This window comes from Anoplopoma fimbria, chromosome 17 (genome assembly GCF_027596085.1).
Source record: "Anoplopoma fimbria isolate UVic2021 breed Golden Eagle Sablefish chromosome 17, Afim_UVic_2022, whole genome shotgun sequence".
NCBI lineage: Eukaryota > Metazoa > Chordata > Actinopteri > Perciformes > Anoplopomatidae > Anoplopoma > Anoplopoma fimbria.
The window spans coordinates 19176437-19199156 of record NC_072465.1 but is presented as its reverse complement, the minus strand read 5'-3'; the positions used below and the strand labels follow the sequence as shown (position 1 = coordinate 19199156).

The 22720-nt window shown below is 39.4% G+C and overlaps 2 protein-coding genes across 2 annotated transcripts in view; both read left to right on the top strand.

The window, feature by feature from the left end:
• iars1 (isoleucyl-tRNA synthetase 1) overlaps positions 1-22720 on the top strand; it is a 49192-nt gene that overhangs the window by 1560 nt on the left and 24912 nt on the right. The window contains exons 3-14 of the mRNA XM_054616340.1: positions 589-745; positions 850-969; positions 1507-1589; positions 2010-2127; positions 2257-2404; positions 6401-6488; positions 7321-7381; positions 7610-7705; positions 10460-10582; positions 15477-15568; positions 16911-17009; positions 21056-21182. Coding sequence (XP_054472315.1) covers positions 589-745; positions 850-969; positions 1507-1589; positions 2010-2127; positions 2257-2404; positions 6401-6488; positions 7321-7381; positions 7610-7705; positions 10460-10582; positions 15477-15568; positions 16911-17009; positions 21056-21182 — 1312 coding nt within the window. The remainder of the gene's footprint in view (positions 1-588; positions 746-849; positions 970-1506; positions 1590-2009; positions 2128-2256; positions 2405-6400; positions 6489-7320; positions 7382-7609; positions 7706-10459; positions 10583-15476; positions 15569-16910; positions 17010-21055; positions 21183-22720) is intronic.
• LOC129105364 (vimentin-like) lies at positions 10844-13486 on the top strand. Its single transcript, XM_054616341.1, has one exon. The coding sequence runs from the start codon at positions 11460-11462 to the stop codon at positions 12594-12596; it is 1137 nt and encodes a 378-aa protein (XP_054472316.1). The 5' UTR covers positions 10844-11459; the 3' UTR covers positions 12597-13486.

Here is a 22720-nt window from a genome sequence, read left to right as displayed (position 1 = left end):
CATCTTACTGTATCTTTTATGCTGGCAGTTTTTAAGGAATGTTTTAAGGATGTGACTTTCCAATTGTTGCGCTGCCAAGTATTTCCTGACTAACCAGTTATTTTTAGACTCAATTAAATACTTTCTGTTTCGACTCAGTATCAGTACTTTTCGATCAAATGACAAGATGTAGTATGAAACAATAAAGCATTGAAGTCAGTTTAATATGCTTATAGCAATGTTGTCATGTGTAACACACAAACATTCAATATTAAGTAACAGGAAATTGTTTACAATTTTATAATGTCGATGCATCATAATCAATTTTAGTTTCAAAATCTTGTCTCATATCTCCTACTGAGGTTGAAACTGCAGGATATGTGCAATACTTACATTTCAGAATGAGCTTGTTTTGCTAAACAAATAAAAGTTGCAATGAAGTTGCGTTTTTTTCTGTATGAAAACACGCATATAAACGGGGGCAGTGTTAATGTTGTTTGTCTGTTATCTTAAGTCATCCTGCCTTTTATCTCATATTCATCTTCTTTTATCACAGAAAAAATACTGTAGAACTTTAAAAAGAAATATGTTATGTTCTTTTCGTACCAGGTACACCTTCTACGATGGTCCTCCGTTTGCCACGGGTCTACCCCACTATGGGCACATCCTGGCCGGCACCATAAAGGACATTGTTACTCGCTTTGCTCACCAGAGCGGCTTCCATGTGGACCGCCGCTTTGGCTGGGACTGTCACGGCCTACCTGTGGTAAGAATCTGTTTGATTTTTTTACTTTTTTACTTTTTTTAACGGAGACTTACAGATTTTTCCTTGGGTTATTTCTTTGTCTCATTTTCTGTCTGCTTTTCTAGGAATATGAGATTGATAAGACTTTGGGGATCAAAGGGCCTGAAGATGTGGCCAAGATGGGCATTGCTGAGTACAACCAGCAGTGCAGAAACATTGTCATGAGATACTCCGGCGAGTGGGAGGTGAGCACAGAGGAAAGGACAATAGGTCAGCCAACTTTGTGGCCATTCTTGTGGGGCCATTTTATTTTTGTTTTCATTCCATGTGTCAGTCGAACAAAAGCATATCTGACTTGGTGCATTGAAGCTGCTCTAAAATATGAGACCACACCTTAGGTAAACCTCAAATGTGCATTATACAGTACCAGTCAAAAGTTTGGACACACCTTCTCATTCAACTACTTTGAAGAATCTAAAATATAAAACATATTCTGGTTTGTTGAGCATTTGTTTGTTTACCACATAATTCCATATGTGTTCCTTCATAGTTTGGATGTCTTCAATATTAATCTACAATGTAGAAAAAAATAAAAATAAAGAAAAACCATTGAATGAGAAGGTGTGTCCAAACTTTTGACTGGTACTGTATGTTTTTATATAGGATGTTTAATATGAAGACTGACCTAAACTGAATATAATATTATTCATTTTAATGAGTTTAACTGCAGCATTTTGGCATAATATCTTGATTTGCTATGTGTATGTTTATTTTATTCCTAGACTTCAGTGAGGCGAATGGGAAGGTGGATTGACTTCAAGAACGACTACAAGACTCTCTACCCGTGGTTCATGGAGACTGTCTGGTATGAATGTCACATTTACCATCTTATTTGTAAAAGTTTGGCCTTAAAGATACATTATTTGTATATCACTTGAATACAAGATATTACATGTAGGCTGTATTTGATATACTAATAACAAAAAGTTGTGTTCATCACAGATTTATTATAATTCCAAGTATCTACTTCACTTAATCATTTCTTCAAGTTTAACCTGATTATTATCCCGAAGGAAATTTAGTTTTCAGCCATGCTTTGACTTAGGTCACGTAAGTACACTGATGATAATGAATAACCACAATCTACTTAGAGTAAAACACTTCAAGTAATATATATTTCTTAAAAAGCAATACAAACCGGACCCCTGTCTCAACGTGTCCTCTTGTGTGCAGTTTGTCACTCCTTCCCTCTTTACGTTTTTACATTTGTCTTCTGTTCATTCAGGTGGGTGTTCAAACAGCTTTACGACAAGGGTTTGGTCTACCGAGGTGTCAAAGTCATGCCTTACTCCACTGCCTGCAGCACTCCCCTGTCCAACTTTGAGTCCAACCAGAACTACAAGGTTGGCACAAATCACAACCGCAATCACAATCACGACTCAAGTGGTCTAATGCGTCACTAGTAACAACATGTACTGTTTGGGTGTAAACGTATTGAATTGACCGAATCTCTGTTTCACTTTTGTCTCCAGGATGTACAGGACCCATCTGTGATTGTCAGCTTCCCATTGGTCGGGAATGAGGACGTGGCTTTGATCGCCTGGACGACAACACCCTGGACACTGCCCAGCAACCTGGCCCTCTGTGTGAACCCGGAGTTCTTATACGTCAAGGTCAAAGGTGAGTGACGAAGCTTGACACGAGTGCTGGTTTCCAGTTCTATATTACATACTTACTGTATATATACAGTATTAACTAGTGTTGTCAAAAATATAGATTTTCGACACATTGATTTTAAATATTTTAAGCAATCTCAGGTAGAGGGTTTTAAGGGGGAGATAGCAGGTCAACACGTAGGGGTGACGTTCATCAGCTTGGAACCTGAAGAGTCATTTTAAATGCAGCTCAGCAGTATGGGACAAGTTGTTTGAGTCATGAATCGTAAATTAGAACGAATGAATTGATACATTAAGATGAATTGAGAAAGTGTATAAGGCCTTCAACATTATGATGGAACTATATATGATTTTTTTGGTTGATACCATTTGTTACACAGATTTGGTGCTAAATGTAACAATTCTTTATCACACGTGATGTTAAAAATGATCAAAAATCCCTCCAAAATACCACATTAAGACACTTACACCTAGAGGAACCCCACAGAAAAATCCATGCTGTTTGGTATTTTAAACTTTTGAGGGGTCAGAGGGTTAATTACCTAGACAGTCTAAGTAGGCCTGCCACAGTTTCATAATGAACTGAAATATTTTTAACGCCTAAAGTAAATGCCAGGGTTAAAGGTTGCTCGCTGCACCCTCCCCTGCTCCCACCAGACCCCTCTTGAAACATGGAGCCCGCCTCTTTTACCATTCTTTGTGGGTGTGATTTATACATTACATATACAAACAATGTGTTTAGGATTAAGTTGTTTACTGGAGCACAACATTGTTTACAAGAGTTCATAGATCTCCATTTCCTTCCGCTTATCCGGGGCCGGGTCCCTGGGGCAGCAAGCTAAGGAGGGTCCTCCAGACGTCCTTCTCCCCAGCAACACTTTTCAGATCATGGCTAAGAAAATGACTCGATTTTGTTGCTGTCGTGTGTACTTTCTTTAAGAGTTGGAGGAAAGAAATCTCTGCTCACGTATCCTGCCCTAAAACATGTTTGTCTTGTGGATTACTTGAATTACCAAGATTGATAGTTTTGTTGAGCACTGGTCCTTGAATGCTGCAGCCTAGGGCCAGAGTTTTCTCTCTGAAAATCTTGTTTCCCTTGTGGGTTCAGTGTCCTGGACCACAGTATCAGCTGATGGGTGTTTTCTTGTTAAGAAAGAACAAACAAAAACAAATTAGCAGAGCAGTAGTGCTGCCTTGGCAGATTTGCACCCAGAGGAAGGGATTTCTGCACCATAATGTGTTGGTGGAGTTTCTAGCCTTTGGCTAAGTGTTAGCTGATGAAATAAGATGTTTTGTTTTATAACACGGGACTTTTTGTGACTTTGTTTTTATCTACAACTAACCAGACACTTCACATTCATGAGCATTACCTCGATGCTAAGGCATAACTGATATTCATGTAGGCTAATTAAATACATCATCCGTCCTCCAAGTGCATGTAGACTCCCCTAAAGAAGTTCGCCCTGTCAGAGTTAATCGAAAAGCAGTTACATATAGTCATGTTATGTATGACATTTGCTAATGATTTCTACTGTAGATTCAGGTTGCACTTAGAAGTGTTTAGTGCAGTTATTTTAAAGGGATGACTTCTCAATGTCACAACCCCAAATTGATGTGTTTGTAACGGCACAATCTGTGATCAAGATCTGACCTGAAACCTGCTACCTTACTCAAATTGTCAGGTCTTTGAATTCCTACAAACAAAAACCAGACAACAGCAAATTCATTTTTTTTATTTTTTTTTTATCATATAAAGAATATTAAGAAGGTGCTTTATAGCAAGTATTTGTGATTCAGGACCACCCACACTGCTGCCAGATATAGAATATATAAATACACACGCACAGTTGAAGGTGAGGTATTGTTCAACTTTATGGTCATTCTGAAAGTTATAGTTTGTTGCGGCTGTTTGCATTGTTGAGTGTTTTCTGGATGTAACAGACTTTTGACTAAATGGAATTCAGCCATCGTTGATTTATTTATTTATTTAGACCTATGTTTTTCATGCTGTGACATGTCAACGTTTCTTCTGTAGAATAAAGGCCTATCATTGTAAGTTAAACCGCTGGTTCTGTTCATGTGTGGTATGATATCTGCATTTGTGAGTGGGTCAGAGCCGGAACTGAGAGGTGTGGATGACCGTCAAATCAGGACACTTAAAATAAAAGTGTTGTCCTTGTTCAAATATATAAAGAAATACTCCAGAGAGGTGGCTGCTGTAGTTTTTGGTTCCCTGTGAGAGAAACTGGTGGTTTTTTTGAAAGGGTGACCTAGATTTATACCAGTTTGTCAAAACCTCTTTGATCCTGCAGGGGGCACTGTTGGAGCACAGTCTGTCTTCCTCACTGCACCGCCTGTGCTGCATGGGAGACCGCCTTAGAATACCAATGAATTTTTTTTTTTTGTAACAGCTCAGTCTCTCTTTTTATCTCCCGTTCTCTCTCTCTCTCTCTCTCTCTCTCTCTCTCTCTCTCCCTCCCCCTCTCTATCTCTCTCTGGCTCCATCTTCATCCAATTTTTTCCCTCCCCTCATTTTCTTATCGCTCTCTTTTCCTCCACATGCACCTGTTTTGTCCTTTCGTTGTTCTTATTTTCTGTCTCTTTTTGAGTGTCTCTCCCTCGCTGCCTTTGTTGCTGTTCGGGTTGAGGGCTGTCAGCAGCAGCAGGTCTGAGCTGTGCAGTCATTTGTCACTCCACTGAGGGGAAGAAACATCTTTTATTGATGCTGCCCTCTTCTCTCTCTTGTTGTCCCTGTTGTTCTCCATCTCTCCTGGTATTGTTGCTAAAATCCCCATCTGGCCAGATTTCCAGCAGTGTTCAGTTTCCCAGAATGCCAGGCAGGTATCTTACTTGAGGGTGGCAACTTTTCAATAATTCCAGTTGCTGGTTGATTGGCCACATGACGGGGTCCTTACTGACCTTGACTTTATGTGTCGCTGTATTATAATGAGGCAGGACTTGACATTGAGGGCTATTAGATGCTTGTTTGATAGGTAGTTGTTTATCATACATGAAATTCAGTTCAATAATCATAAATCACTCTACAGGGGCTATTTAGATGACAGACTTAAAAAAATGAGCAAAGCTCCCCTGACCCCCGAAAAATATCATTTTTCATCACTGCTATCAATATCTTCACTCCCACCTCATTTCATCTACTGTGAGGTTTGTACAGAAAATAAAAACGAGAAAGGCAAACATCTGCTGAGATTTCTGAGTTAATGTTGTCACCTCCTCATAAAACATTTTTGTTTTGTTTGTCAATTGTCATGTGATGAACTCTTACTATACTGTATATTTACCTGGTTAGACTACGTCATAAATGTTGCAGATGGATAGTGCTTTCTGTTGTTGTGGCCTTTCTGTTTATTGTCAGATAAATACAACACAGTAATGGTAAACCTCTTTGGTTTCCACTGTAGCTTTTCCTTTATGATACACTATCTTTCTCTCTTTGGCCTCACATCATTTTTTTACCTAGTTTATCTCTTTATTGCTAAATGGAATCACAACAAAGCTGTTAAAACATTCAAGAAGTGAAACACAAATAAGTTAAAAAGTTAAATAAGTATATTGAAAATGACAATAAATATCGAAACGTAAAACCAAATAATATAAGATGAAATAAAACATAAAACGTGAAGTGATCTTTTAAATCAAAGCTTGTTTCAGTCGGGCTCTATTAAATTCTACAATTCACACAGTTCCTTTTGCAGATTATGAATTGGAAATTGCAATTTCGTTATTACTAGTACGAGACGGGAAGATTTTCATTATCTTAATGTCATGTCGGTGCTCTTTAATTTGTCTTCATGTCTTGTTCTTACCGTTTGTGTCTTGAAATGAGTTCTTGTTTAAAGTGTGCCTCCGTGTAACAGCAGCACAAAATGGTTTTAAATATAAGGAGCCTTGGGATGATTTTATTTGTCTCTGGGGCCTGGCAGCAAAGTGTAAAAACTAAACGAAAGCATTTACATTAGTTCTTCTGTTCATCTCTCAGACAACGTCACAGGGAAGACCTACATTTTGATGGAGGCCAGGCTGGGAGCTCTGTTTAAGTCTGAGAGCGAGTACACTCTCCTGGACAAGTAAGTACACAAGACCCTATAGCCACCTTAACAAAAACATCAAGAGTGGAAATGACTAATACTATAAAATACTTACTAACATTTTTTATTGTTCCAATCATTCTTGTAACTTAACCCCGACCCCCCCCCCAATCATCCCATATATTGAACAAATGAACTGTTAATAAAGAAGGCATGTTGATGTCTTAACTTACACAACTTACACAAGCCTTCCAAGCCACAAGTCTCCTCACACAAAAGCAGAGATTTATTTGTATAACAATTAAAAAAACTGCCAACACAAACTTAAACCTTAAACAAATGAAATGATGCGAATGCTCTAGTAAGAATCATAACATATCCTATAAAATGATTAGGTTTTTTATATTCTATGGTACATTGAAGCTGTTTTGATTGGCTTTGGGTCACCTTGCATCATAAGTGTTTTTAAAGGTGGAGGACACGTGAAATCGAAATTGAGCTTCATCAACAAAACGAACAAAACAGAAATGATGTAAATCCTGTGTTTTACATCAGTGAATTGATAACAACATATTATATGATATTGGCTATAATTCATTAATAATAAAAGTAGTCTAATATTGAATTTAGAAATGCCATGTTAATTGCAGTAATAAAAATACAATAACCCGCCTAAAAAACAAATTTTTGTTTTTAACTGATAGAGATCTCATACAGCATCTTATGTCATATTTAACATGTGTTTACCTCGATCATCCTTTTCTAGATTAGTATCAACAGCTGGACAGTCAGTCGATACTATTCAGAGAAATTTTAGTGAGTAAATGAAATGAAGTTGAATACAACTTTAAATGTGTTTTTGTGTTTTTAGATTTGCCGGCAAGACGCTGAAAGGGAAAAAATACCTGCCTCTATTCCAGTACTTTGCCAAGGTCAGTAGTTTGTGTTCTTGTTCCACAGGTTTATGTATTGTTTGACACAAACTGAAGACAGACCTATGTCTCACTTTAATTACTTGTCAGACCACAAATTGGCAACTCGGTTTATGTTCTCTAAATCCCTCTTTTAATCTCTCTCTTTCTATCAACGGCTCTATTTATTTTCCCTCCTCACCACTCGCCCTCCTTCATCTAATTCTCTTCATCCTCGTTCCATTTCAGTGTGGGGAGGAAGGAGCCTTCCAGGTGGTGACGGATAACTATGTCAAGGAGGAAGATGGCACAGGAGTGGTCCACCAGGCACCTTACTTTGGAGCTGTGAGTTTTTGTTTTTTATCTAGCTTTGTGCATTTTTTTTTTAACCAAGAGATAAATCTTTTGATTTAAAAAATGATGAAATAAACAAACTGCCCATTGCTATTCCCTTTGTGACCCAGAGAAATTTAATTTAAAATGATTTCAAACAGGAAACGGCATTTTTCAGAAGCACAGACTAGTAATTGTTCAGCATTTTGACTTGATAAATTAAAAGTTAATAATCAGTCAATTGACTAATTGTTTCAAAACCACTTCTGTAGTTTACCAAAAATACACAAGTGTTTAATTGCATGATATGAAAATTGCTAACAGAAGTGGGAAATTAGCTCCTTCTAACAAGTGTTACAATATAATTTGTGATACATTTTCAGACCATTCGGATACTCTCTTAGGCACAAGCCATTTAGTCAAGACTTAATCAAGACCCAAATCAACCAAGGCTTTTTAATGTGAGTGTTAGATATACATCAAACTTTCATTTTTTTTATAATTGCACAGAGTTTAGGCTGTGGTTTAAGGCTCGTGAATAATTCAATGTGATAATTTATGATGTTTCAATGCAATGATATTGTGATGAAATCATATATCGTGATATCGTGAAACACAATTCATTTGTCTAAATTAATAATAACAAGCACATACCAACTCAATTTCTCCAGAAATGTCACCACTTTGCATTACATTTCTTAATAAAATAGAAAATATTCAGCATTTGTCATTTGTCAAGTATTTAATTCACACAGGAGTATACAAAATAGGCCTTAGCTTGTGGTTATTTCATATAGATATATATTTATTAATTGAATTAGCAAAAAAACATTATATTTTGAGATATATTATTATCAAGGTATTACTCTACCTATAATGGGCTAGAAGGTTTGGCCGTATCGCCCAGCCTCACTGCAGTGACTGAGTGTACTGTGTGCAGCCTTTTGCTGTTGATCATCTGTCACTGTCTGGAGCCTCCACCTGCCTCTTGTCAGGCTCACCTCCTCCTTTATAATTATAATTCACTTCACCTCCCAGAGGGACTTAGAATAAAGTTGAGAAATGTACTTTTGAAACATTGCTTCTAGTAAGCTTGTTAATCCAGTCCTGTAGATGCTCACATGGAGCACGCTCCGGAGGTAAACAGGCCTCCTGTTGTCGGGTGTAACTGTGGATGGAATATAAAAGCATTGCCTTTACTGATATATTTCAATTAAATGATGTTCTATTTCTGTATTTGCTCTAGGAGTGGGGTTTTGTTGTCTTTGTGGTCAACATGTTTTCTATAGCTTCATTGCTTTGAGTGCCTTTTTCCTGCTTACTGGAGTCAACACATGCTGACATTGGTTTATCCGTCACTTAACAAGAGGACTAAACTTCACCGTAAAATGAAAGAAAGATTTGTTCTTGACACCAACAAATGAAATAATGACAATACGATTTCTTTGGTGGTTTAATGATTTCAAAGCTAAGACATTTCATAAAGAATATTAGGACCCACTGGTCTTGAGAAATCATTTAATTAAGAGTTTTGTCTTTGAATACCCTTCATCATGTTAACTTTAAATTATTGTTGAGTTTTTTATAAATGTAATGTAGAATAGTGTCTCACATCTGGCTAGTTAATACTTTAAACCTCACGTGGATACCATGTTTCTTTGTGTACCCACTTCATATTGATGTTTATGCCTATTTAAGAGGGTTTTATGAAAGTTTAGTATTGAATGCTACAGTATCAGTGTATTCCTACAGTGCAGAGGCCAATGTTGCAGTGCCATCGGAGGAATTGAGTCATTTCTGATAGGTTAGATGCCCTTGTCAGGGGCAGATGGATGCCCTCATGTCTGTAGCCAGCTGTGGATAAAAAACGTTCTTACTATTTGTCGTAGCTTTTTCACTGGAGTCAGTCCCTAAGTAAACCCTTCACTTTCCATTTGCATTTGCATTCAAATGTTCTATTATTTTTTTATATGGTAACACTTCTGTTATTTAGGGATCACATTCACTTTGATTGGTTGCTGAGGACCTAAAACATAAATGCATTTCCTCTGAAGATATACAGCGAGAAGAAATGCGCTGGCAAAGTACATTTTTCAAATGTTATGCTATGTTATGACTGGATGTGAAGTGGCCCTGTGAGCCATCCATCTTGGATCTTGACAAGGTGTATGAATACAAAATACATTTACAGCTGGACAGTGCTCCGATCTTTCATGCATAGCTGTCACATGCCAGCAGTGCTTCTTTCAACACTGCAAAAAGTATCCAGCTCAACAAGGAATTTGATATGGAGTCATAACATATCTTTGAACTAGGGAAACCGGCTTCCAAAGGGGTTAGATAAGTACTTACGTTCATAAACAGTTTGATCACTTAGGAGAATATCATTGCAACTAATGCCATTAGCTTGAAATAAGTGGGTCTCTGTATCAAGATAATCTGACTTAATTACCTCCAGAAACATTTTTCAAAATGATGTATAAGGCTACAGTAAATTACGCTGTTAAAATAAGGGGGCTTCTAACAATATTTTTTATAATTGATTATTCTGACGATTATCTTCTTGATTGCTTGTTAGATTTATATAATGTCAGAAAATAGTGAAAAATGGACGATACATTTTCTGTTGATTGATTAATCGACCAATCATTTCTGTTCTAGTTCTCTTTTTTTGAAGTGATTTACAGTAATAATGAATATAGAATTGTATAACACAAATACCATTACTCCCTTAACCCTCTGAACTGTGTATTCTTCTCTCTGCAGGATGATTTCAGAGTGTGCACCGAATACAAGATCATCCAGAGGGACCAGGCTCCTATCTGCCCTGTGGACGCCTCGGGCTGCTTCACTTCAGAGGTCACTGACTTTGCGGGACAGTATGTCAAAGTGAGTGACACTTCAGACATGTACATGTAGATTAGGTTAGCAGACATTTCAGGCTTCCACCCCTGGTGAGAGCCACTGGTGTGACACATGTGATAAAACCCTCAACAATATTGATAGCTGATTTAATTCATTATGTGATTTATTGCTTTCTGGGCACCCACTCTCCGATTCCTCTCCATTTCCTCTGTTTACATATCTGGGGAATACATTTTTCTATAATTAATTTTTTCATTTTTCGTTCTGAACAGTTGCACTGACATGTGCCTTTTCTTTTTGGTCATAGATTTAATGCTTTTTCTAATTGTGTTAGGTGGTAACTGAGATGAGAATATGAAATATTCATCATGTTTTCCAAATGTAATTTAAAATTATTCATAAGGCGCATGACTTGTTCATGGATGTGGAGAGAGTTAAGGGCATCGGCGTCAGAGCAGTTTCACAAAGTTGTGTAGGAAAACCTGCTGCCAAAGCATATTGTCGCTGTTTACCAGTACACTGTGTGCCTTCCCTGTCACACCCAACTTCATTACCATCCTAAGTGGATAGTGAGTGAAAAATAGAAGTCATACATGATCTCTTCACTATTTCACATCCTGGTGTAAAGGCCAGGGAGTGGACTTGACCGGCCCGGCCGCTAACAGTACAGCGTTAGCTAATAAAGAGCGTTCAGGCACAGTTCGCTGTCATAATCCACTTTTGAAATATGTTTAAACCAAGCGTGAGTTTCATGGCTGTCCGACACATTCTTTATTGCCGCATAAAAACTCCGGGGTGATCTGAGGGTGCGTCAGTCGCGACGCAGGCTACGCAAAGAGAAGCCGAGAGAGCAGCTGTTCCTCTGTAAACTTAAAAAAACAAACCCAGTATTTTACGAATCATGAGAGGTGCATCTTACACCCAGAAGAGCCTGCAGGTTAGCGGCTCCAGCAGCAGAGCGAGGATTCAGAGTCCGTCACCTTCCCGGTGCCGTGGAACCTCATATGAAAACCGCGGGCGCTCCGGTAATCGCAGCGCCGCCGTCGAGTTGGGCACGGAGATACATCAGCAACATGCCAACGAGAAAGAGGAGATGCAGGAGCTCAATGTCAAGTTTGCAGGATACATCGATAAGGTCCAGGCACTAGAGCAGAGAAACGCCGTTCTTCAAGCTGAGCTGGCAGCACTGCATGGCCGCTACAAGGGAGGCCCCACAGGCATCGGAGAGGAATACGAGCTCAAGTTTAAAGAGGTGCGGGAGCTGATTGAGTCCCTGACCAATGAGAAGGGGGCAGCTGATATCGAGCGAGGCTACATCGAAGAAGAGGTGGAAGTGTGGAGACTAAAGCTGGAGGAGGAGCTGGCACTCAGAGAAGAGGCAGAGATGATCCTGAGGGAGTTTCGCCAGGATGTCGACAATGCCACTCTGCAGAAAGCTGAGCTGGAGCGGCGTATAGAGCAACTGGTGGCCGAGATAGAGTTCCTCAAGAAGCTGCATGATGAAGAAGTGGCTGACCTCATGAAGCAGATCGAGGACTCAAAGATCACCGCAGAGCTGGATGGCGATCGGCCCGACCTGGCCGCTTACCTGCGCAACATGCGCGCAGAGATAGAATCTGTCGCTGCCCGCAACGTCCAGGAAGCTGAGAAATGGTACAAGAGCAAGTTTGACACCCTCAAGGAGCACGCCGGCAAACACGAGGAGCAAATGAAGACCATGAAAGACGAGATCACGACCTTCCACAACCAAGTGTCTGAGCTGCAGAACCAGATCGATGGTATGAGGGCTCGCAACGCAGCCCTGGAGCAGCAGCTGGAGGACATGGAAATGTCCCACATGGATAAGGTGGGGAGTCTGGAGAGTATCATTGCTCAGTTGGAGGCCCAGCTCTGCGAAACCAAACTAGAGATGACAAAGTATCTCCACGACTACCAGGAACTGCTGCACATTAAGCTCAAGCTGGATGTGGAGATCGCCACCTACAGAAAGCTGCTGGAAGGGGAGGAGAGTAGGCTCGGAATTGCCAAAACCGTCTAAATATCCAGGATGAGAGGATCCGCAGGTCTAAAGCTGCGACAGAGAAGACAAGCAGATCGACGTGGAGTGGAGAGATCAGCTGATACTTGTTAAAGAGATTATTCCCAATCTTCCCATTTTTCCCCCTTCTTTACCCTCCTTACTCCACGGGCTGGGTATTTGAAATTTATATCCGATACCGGCTCCGATTTGATGCCGATTTCAGTACAGATGCCAAAATAAGACTTTCCTTGAAACCTTGCTTTGGTTATATGTTTTTTCTGCAAAAACATTTATTTTCATTTAACAAACAAGGAAAATGATATCAAATATAACATTATGTCTAAACACATTTCTAATAGAATACTCTAAAATTGGCTTGATATTTTCTTTGGGACACTCAGTATTGAGATTTGATACCCAGCCCTTCTAACCATTTAACTTACCGTGACCCCATTTCCTTTACTTTGCTTACAATGTCTGCTTCCCTGCAATTCCCCCCAGTCCTTCGTACTTCAAATTTTGCACAATTTTCCCAGAACAACCCTCCTGTCCTCCTTACCTCCCAGCTCTACCCTGCTGCCTCCAGCATCCCCCTGGTTCCTGTTCTATGGCCCTCAGGTCTCCTTAGTTAGACGCTTTTTTTCCCTTTTCTCCTTTTCCTACAACTCCTGGGTTTAATTCCCTCATCTACATCCGCTCACCTTTTTGCCGCCCCCTCTTCTCTTGATCAAACTTTAGGATCCCACCTCCTCCTACAAAAAAAAAACACTTTAGTCCTGCTATGATGTGTTAGATTTCAACCCAAACAAAGCAGAACAGATGTCATTAGTGTTTTGCCTTGTCTTTACATTCCCCCTGATTATTCAAAATGTTTGACAGGACTCATCTATTGACTATTTACACTAATGTTGACCCACTGTTACATAATAAAGATTGAAGTGAGTGCATTCAAAATAATGCATTGATCTCTTTTTCGTTTTGCGTGTGCGTGTGCGTGTGTGTGTGTGTGTGTGTGTGTGATGTTGCACTCTTTTATTATTGGTCTACTTCATCTACCTGTAATAAGTTTATTTCTCTGTCTCTTTGCCTTCTACTAACTTCATTTTAACAAAAAAATAGTTGGTGTTAAAAATCTGTTTTCACCAAATCAGGCCCAGTAAATAACAATTATTTAGATTTTTTCTTTATCGTGTAAATCATTTCTAACAACTGAATTTCCCACCAAAGAATAAAATGGCTCCGTGAATTCAGCCTAAGGCGTGCTAGGTTACGTAGGTTAGCTGGGGTTATTAAACATAATTAAACAAGAGCAACTGAGTGATAAGGAACCAGAAACTCTGCTGTGTAATTATGCTTTGTTACAAAGATATTCTAAAAGAGTCACAAATATGTGTGAGTAATAAAGTAAACATATCTAGTAACCCTTGTTTATACTAAATTGGCCAGGTGGTGAAATTCTCTCAATTGGTTTGAGGCAAAGTTCCAATAAATCTCCACATCACAGGTGCTCTTTCATGTTTTAATGAGCCTGGGTCAGGGTATAACAAAATGTACTCCTGGCCGAGAAAATTTGAAGCCCCTCTCTCTACAAAGAGGTCACGACCAACAGTCTGCCAAACACCTTGCTGAGAAGTCATATTTATGAGCTTCCTGTGAATTGCTTGGTGAGAGGGAGATGAAATAGTGCGTGACGAGGCACAGGGCTGATTGCATATAAGATTGTTTGCCATAAACAATGACCTGGATGACAAAGCAGGCCATTTCTTCCTACCTCTTTGGTGGTATTTGTCATACCTGAATAAGCAGACCTAGACCTTGGCTATGAATTTACCTTGGTTTTTTCTCAAAGAAAAACTTAAACTCATACTGCATTCATGAATCCAGAGCTTTCCAACCTGAACGAGAAAATGGTATATTATAAGTCAAATATGTTAATCTAATGATAAAGGAATGGCTGGACAAATGTGATGCACAGTAGTGTTACCATGGTATGTTTTTTCACTTTGCAATTCTCTTAAATACAAGAAATAGATAAAGTAAAAATACCAAAAATGATCCAATCCCTGCAATACCAAATTTACAATATATCATACATAATAGTAGTAGTATTATAACTAATAGTAATAACTGCTAAGCTCAGCTGTAGTTGTGCCACTGCACTTCATGATTACACAAGCTTTCTTATTATGAAGAGGTTTGTGGAATAATATGTAAAGGAAAAATGTTTAAGACGATAGTAATTAAGTGTTTTAATTCTGACATCCATTTAAATGTTTCGCTGTTATCCAGGGTTTTTTTTTCATTGGGGTTTTAAATACTGCTGACATGTATACTAAATATGTTATAATTATTATATGGGAAATATTTTGGGCAATGGACATAAAGGAAAAAGACAAATTGTATTTGTAAAGAAGATTTGCTGCAGGAGATACTGCAAGTTCCAGGAATCACGCTTTACTCGTGCCAAGGACAGCTTAACAGTGCTTCCATTAATAGAATAAGTGGAGAAAAATAGTGAGATGATTAATTTTTATAAAACTTGGGTAGCAAATGTCATAATTTCATAATCTCGCTTTCACTTACATTTTTAATTTCATCCTTAATTTATCAACTCCCTTTTTCATGGTTAAACTATTTAACATCAGCTGAAAATCTTGTTTTTTTTCTGACCTCCAGTGCCTTAACTTTGCAACAGTCATGTACAGGTGTTCTCCAGGGTTTGTCAGTACACTGACGTCGAAGTTGGGTGTAGTTACAGGGGCAACGCTGCACCCTTCTGACCACACCAAACCACATGGGAACTTAAACCAGAGAACAGTGAAACCTGGTATTGTGCTACTCTCTAACACTATGTATTTTAAAATTGTTTTATTAATTTTTTTCTTCTTCTATTTTAAGGATGCCGACAAAAATATCATCAAGATGCTGAAGGAGATGGGTCGTCTCGTCAATGCCAGCACTTTCAAACATAATTACCCCTTCTGCTGGAGGTGAGAGAAACAGTCAAACTGTAAAACTAATGTTCCCTCTGTGCCACGTTTGAGTGACACTTTACAGCTCACTCAAACCAACAGCATCACTCTTCCACTGGGGACCATTAAAACAACCGTTATAGAATAACCCCACCTGCTGCAGTTTACAAATTGCAAGACAGAAGACCAAATGTAAAGTTCAGAGTTTAGTAGCGTTAGAAAAAGTTTGTGGTTCTTCTTTGCTCATGCCTCCCTCAGGAGCATCAGCCCTGGACGTCATTAGAGGTTTTGTGGTCTCTGCATAGAATCAATTCACAAAGCCAATGTCAGCGTGATGACACACACACACACACACACACACACACACACACACACACACACACACACACACACACACACACACACACACACACACACACACACACACACACACACACACAAACATAACCTCAAGTTCCCACATTATCACATCGTAACAAACATATGCAGACCCACACATACACACACTAACTTTTTAAGCAAAATAAATCACTGTCTCAGTCGGAGCAGCTGCAGGCTGACCTGAGCAGGATTAATTAACCCAGTAAATAGCAGAGATGTGCTCTTTAAGCCACAAGGAGACACAGGCTGGTAGAGATGAAACAGTTGTTTTATTAACCACTACGCACCTGCAAGGTAGAACTCAGCAAAGTGGAGTTTTGTCTATGCTTCAGAATAAACATTAAACCACAAATTGGTTGTAAAGATTAACAAGTAGAACACTATTAAAACATATCTGGCTTCAAGTCAAACGAATGTAATAGAATTATGATACTATTAAGATTTCCAGTTTATTTGTACTTAAACTTTATTTGACTTGGCTCATATTTTCTTTTGTTTCTGTGGTTGGGAAAGAGCAGCTTTTTCCACAGCCCAGCTGGTGGTTAAATCAAACTATTAGACAACATTTTTATTTTGACCTGATCAAAGTGAGGGCGTCAGCAAAGTCATTAGGATTTTTTCGCTCTATTTCCCTGAATGACCAATAGTTATTTAGATATTTTAGTCTGAACCAAAGTGGCAGACTTACCGACTGAGCAACATTTCCATTCTTACAGCCATGCTGCTAGCGTGGCTAAAACACACTGCCACCTATTCAATTCAGCTAGTTTTGTATTCAGTGGTCAATACAGCAAATAAAAATATAACATATCAAAAATAACTATAATGCAAAAGTAAATACCAAAAACAACAATCAAACTCACTGACCAACCTGAGAGCTAATGGCTTGTTCATAAACTATGATTTGTCTTATAAATGCGTTTTTTGTTTTTTTTTGTTGCTTCAATATGTTTTATGTAATGTGTTTATATGCTTTCAGGTCCGACACGCCTCTGATCTACAAAGCCGTCCCCAGCTGGTTTGTTCGAGTGGAGCACATGGTGGACAAACTACTGGCCAACAACGACAAATGCTACTGGTGAGCTGCTTTATGAGACAGCTGATAGCTAGCGTGGTGCTAAGTGGCAGGGAATTGGCAGCTATGGCCTCAAATACTTCAAGAGGAGACAGACAGCAGTTGCAGTCCCAAAACAATTACAGCCGCTATTCCGCATGACCACGTCGGGTTGTATTTCTCTGCAGGACCGCCATGTATTACTAGACATAGTATTTCTCTCAAGGATTTTTCATTTTCATTTTTTTTAGGGGAAAATTCTCATCAAAACATTTTGTTATGATGCACACTGCATACTGATTGTTTTATAGAAAACATGAGCTACTGCTAATTTTAAAGGCAGAACGTGGAGAAAAAGTAAGCGTCAGCACGATGGCTTTGCTAAGTGGTATTACCCCTGGTGCTCCCAGTGCTCTTTCTGAGCCACAGTAGCTGCCTCTGGTAATGGGACTGTCAAACTGAGATGAATGAGTAGCCGCTAGGAAGGTGAAGACGCCCAGACACACATGTACACACAGACCGGCACATACGCACACACTACTTTAAAGGCGACATTCCTCATATGAGGGGTAGAAGTGTCGTATTTTGTACAGGGCGACCATTTCCATTTTATGTTAAAGCAATTTACAGTATGTTCGTTTTTTTTTGCAATAGAATCAGGCAACTACTGATCATTTTCATTATCTCTTAATCTGTACTCTTTTTTTTCTTTTTTTTTTTTTTTTCAAATAATCACATGGTCTAGAAAATGGCAGTCCATAGTGAAAAATCCCAATCATAGGCTCTCAGGCATTTTTTGTCCAGTCATAACTACAAAAAGATTTTCCATTTACAACAGCAAATATTCCCATTTGAGAAGCTTAAACTATTGAATTTGGAAAATTGACTTAAAGCTGCTAAATTGAAAACTCTGGCATCTCTATTGCCTCCACACGGCCCTTAACATGGCGACGGCTAGCAGCTAACGGTGCTTATAACAGCAAGAATGCTGACAGAGCTAAACGCGTTTACTTGAGGGGGAACCGGAGGATGTATGCTACGTTTCCACGACAACTCGTTGGTCCGGACGGCGTTATCAGCTATAACTGCTGTATGAAAGCAGTGCAGAGCGGCGGCCGAGAGCGAGCCAATGGGGCACGCTCACATGCACAAACATGCACTAAATGGCAAAAACATTTAGTGGCACACAAAAAACGATTAAAACACACAGAGGGAGAGTGAATCAGGTAGATATCTTTACATAGCTAATTGCTATATTGATACTTTGAATATTGAATAGAGAACCTTTAGAACATTTCTTGAAACAACCACTCGATTATCAAAATTGTTGCAGATCACATTTCTAATCGATTAGTTGTTTCAGCTGTAGAGCATTTCTTTGCAGCTGAAATGTAAAGACGTGTAACATATTTGTAGTCATGATGAAACATTTACAACGACTGTTCAGAAAGAATCACTGTAAATTTTTAATGATACATTTTGCTGTTATACTTGGGGAGCCTTCAGTAAATTATACATTAATACCCACATATTTCCTCCTGTGGCTGCAGGGTGATGCTCTTAGACGGCTTTCTAATTAAGCTTATACTCGAGCCTTAATTATTTGATTTTGTTAAGAGAAGATTTATATTTTCCTTTCCTTGACTCCACTTTCATACTTGAGTTGTAACCTCAGGACGATTGTCTGGCTGTCTGTTTCTTTGTCTCACGGGCTGTTAGTGAGGGTTGCCAGTTCATTAGCATCTTTTAAAAAGAGTAAAATCTTTCCAGAGCTCCGTACCTCTTTACGAAGTTCATGTTAGCTGATGGAGACTTAAAAGAATCCTTCAGAAAGCAAAGTGCTATTACCATATTCTCAATGTGATTTGTTCATTTTTATCTCCCTTTCCTCAAATGTGCAGTGCAGTGGTTAGACTCAGGCTAAGTATATATTGAGCAAGTTCAGGCTGATTTCTCCAGATGTCCCTCTGTCTGAATAAATTAAGGACTGAATTAATGAGTGCTCGCGAGGAGAGCTGGTCTCTTTGGGAGGCTCAAGGTGCCGGAAGCTCGCTCACTGCCTGATTTCAGAACGCAGTTTCTTGAAATTTGGTATTGAGTGACTTTTCCTTCGAGCGATTCTTTGTCTGTCCCTCTTATTCAAGGCCAACCGTTTGCTAAGCCATTTTGAAATATTTATTCATTTTTAAACAATGGGTTCTTAATTGTAGACAGTGGCAGACAAAAGTAGGCTTCTCATTTTTAGTTGTTGATTCTGTTGGCTGAATTGACATTTGTCTCGAGCACATTTTATTAAGCTAGTCAGCTGGATGTGTTAACATTTGCAGCTAACAGTAGAGCGGATAAACACAGTTTTAAACAACACTTTTGGAGAGGGTTGAAATAAAAAGACCAAACTCTTCATGTACGGAGTGTCATTTTCACTACAGCCCCACGCAGACCTGCCTGCATATTTACGATTACTAAGCCACGATTGGACGATCACCGTTCAGGAGGAGGGGTTTAGTCTATTTCCTGATTAGTTGCACATTGGCTGTCATCAGTTTCTATTTTTCTTCCCTCCGTTTTTTTTCATGTTTTCGTCCTCTTTACCTTTTTTCCACATGCAAACGCTCAATCGGTCCTGACCACAACCTCTGTCCTTCTGCCTCCCTCTTGTCTCCGTCCCCAGCGTCTCTGACTTATAATAGAAGCCTGTACATGTTAAATGGCTCCTCTGTCTGTCTTGAGCACAAGACAGCACACTTTAAATTCTACATTTAGCATGAAGCAAGAGTGGGAGGGCGAGATGGTGGATGAGTGTTCACTGGGGGCTGAGCAGCAGCAGCAGCAAAAAAAAAAAAAAAAAATCATTAAATTGATATATTAGGGGCCTAAATAGAAATGCCTCCCACAAATGGGAATTGATGAACTCATTGCGTAGCGCGTGGATCTTGATGACAATTTATACCCCCCCCCCCCCCGCTCTGTTCTCCTGAGCAACACTGCCTGGCAAAGCAAGAGAGGGGGACAGAGAAAAAATGACAGGAAGAGGAAGAGATTGTGAGATAGTGGATTATAGCTAGAAATCGGTTGAGGCAAAATATGGAAAAGGGAGAGCAGAAAAGAGGTACGGAGGAGGGAGATGCCTTGGAGGGAACGTTAACCTTTGCAGTATAGCTTCATAAATACAGCAGCACAGTTTATTTTAAGGGCTAAAACGAGGAAGAAGAGAAAGTCAGCTTAATAGGAATAAGGAATAATGGACATTATAATAATAATGCCCGCTCTTGTTGTGAGAAAATGCATTCACATTAAATTAGAAAGGTAACTGCAGGTCTTAAATATTGCATTTTAAGAAAAAGGTATTAAAAAAATCTCCAATTTGATTTACAAAAGTCTTCAATATTTTCTCTTCCAAACCATAGGCAGTAACGTTGGTTCCAGAATGGTTTTGTATCTGATTGCAGGCTGTTGGGAAACATCACCCACTTATAGTTTATACGTGGGCGATGTTATCACAGTGGATGTGAGGCTGTTGAGTCTTTTTTTGTTTCAGCAAATACTGTCACTACTGCCAGCTACAGTATTTAGGAAGCCCATTGTCTCAAAATGAGCAAACGTACAAAATAAATAAATTAAATAAACTTCAAATGAACTTAAATTCATAAATCGTCTCTCCATGTCTATTTATTTATAAATACTGCTTATCAGAGTCCAGGTTGTGTTAATTAAATTAATTATATCATTAGGAGTTATTGTTATGTACTGCTGGTAAGTAGTACAATGTTATATAGTAATAAATAATTATACGCCATATTGTCCTGACTGGTTTTCCATTGTATTTTCACACCTACAGTAAGACAGTAAAAGGGCTATTAAATTGCATGTCTTGTTGGAAACGTCGAAAAACCTGATTAAATGGTTTCTATGAGAATTGTTGGTTGTAAATGGATGGTAATTGGTGTTTAAACATGAGCATGACTGCAATATTCTTGTTTTGTGGCATTTCAAGCAAAAAATAAACCTCAATCCTACATTCAGACCTGAATAAAATCATCATCATCATCATATTCTCTCTGTTTCGGTAGGGTTCCAGAGTTTGTGCGTGAGAAGCGTTTCGGAAACTGGCTGAGAGACGCAAGAGACTGGGCGATTTCCAGGAACCGTTACTGGGGAACACCGATCCCTATCTGGGTCAGCGACGACTTTGAGGAGGTCAGGAAAACACACAAATACCGCACTCGTTTTAATAGAGCGCTTGATGCTTCTTATGTGTCTTTGTACTCCGCAGACATCACACAATTTGTCTGTGTCATGACCAAATACCAAGACAGTTACTCTTTTCTCAGGGTTGGCGGCACTCATAAATCAATCTGGGCTAAGCATGAGAGGGCATAATTGAAAAGTTGAACTCTCCATAAGTCTCACTCTTATTTACTCTATAAAATGAGTTTGGGGAACAAATCTCTTATGTCATTATTACTGGTCTGCTGTGAGGGCACATAAATCCAAGTTTTCTCATAAGTTGGCGGAGTGAAAATGTTTCTCACTGACCTCCTTTTTGACGCTCACATAATTTAGCGTGTGCGTGTGCGTGTGTGTGTGTGTGTGTGTGCGTGTGTGTGTGTGTGTGTGTGTAGGCTTGTGTAGGAGAGACTTTTTGGCATGGCAGAGTGATGTGACCGTGGTGTCAAACCAGAGAGTGTAGCGTGACTCCGTACTGCAGTCTGAGTCAGCTCCCCTCAGGCACCATTACCGAGTGCCTCCGTAAACCCAACACATGAATGCTTCATTAACGTAAACAGCAAATATACGAGAACCAATGCGTTTGGTTACTCTTCGTGCCGATTAAGGCGACTTCAAAGGTCCACAAGTCAAACGGCGAGAGGGGGAGGAAAGGAAGGAAGACGCGGAAAAATAAGGGGAGGAGGAAGAGCAGACAGAATAAATTATCTTGTGAAGAAAATGAGGAAGTGAAATACACGAGAAGGGGGGTTGAAAAGAGGGGGAGGAAAATAAATGGGAGTAAGAAAAAAAAAAAGGAATCAGACAGCAGAGAAGCAAGCCAAACTGTATAAATGTTGGTCTAGTTATGGATGCTCGTTGCCAAACCCCGGCCCCGACGGTGTGAAGTAGACTGAACTGAAAAGAGATGTCAGAATTGGGTTGTTTGAGCATTTTGAAAAATGAAGTCTCGCTCCCTTGGCTGAAAGAGGGACAGCCAGCGACCTGCTTGCTGGAAATAGCATTGTGACTGTTTCCAGAACACTTGCGCTCCCTGGTGCATCTTTCGCTCACCCCTTCAGCGGCAAAGCACACACCCAAAGCTAAAGCTGCGAGCGAGTCTGTCTGTCCGTCCGTCTGTCTGTCTGTCTGTCTGTCTGTGTGTGTGTGTGCAGGATCATTTCTATCTCAGTATTGTTTGTTTTTTGTTCTCTCTCTGTTTGTCGCTGTCTTTTCTTTGACGTGTTTCTTTTCCTCTTTCTGTTGAATGTGACGGTGGTTTTGTATCTGGGCCATGTTACCTGGCGCTGTGGTAAAACTAGAGCAGAGCCCACAGGTTAACTCTCTGAGGAGACCAGATAACACACTTTATCATACTTTCCAAGGTAAAGTTACTCAGAAGATGTGTTCAAGTAGGCCTCCTTTTAAAATGTGTGTTATATTTTTTTGCATTAGAATTATAAGGTGTAAAGTCCTTTGCGGGTTTTAAACAAATAACTTCACATCAGAATGCAACTGGCTTCAATTTC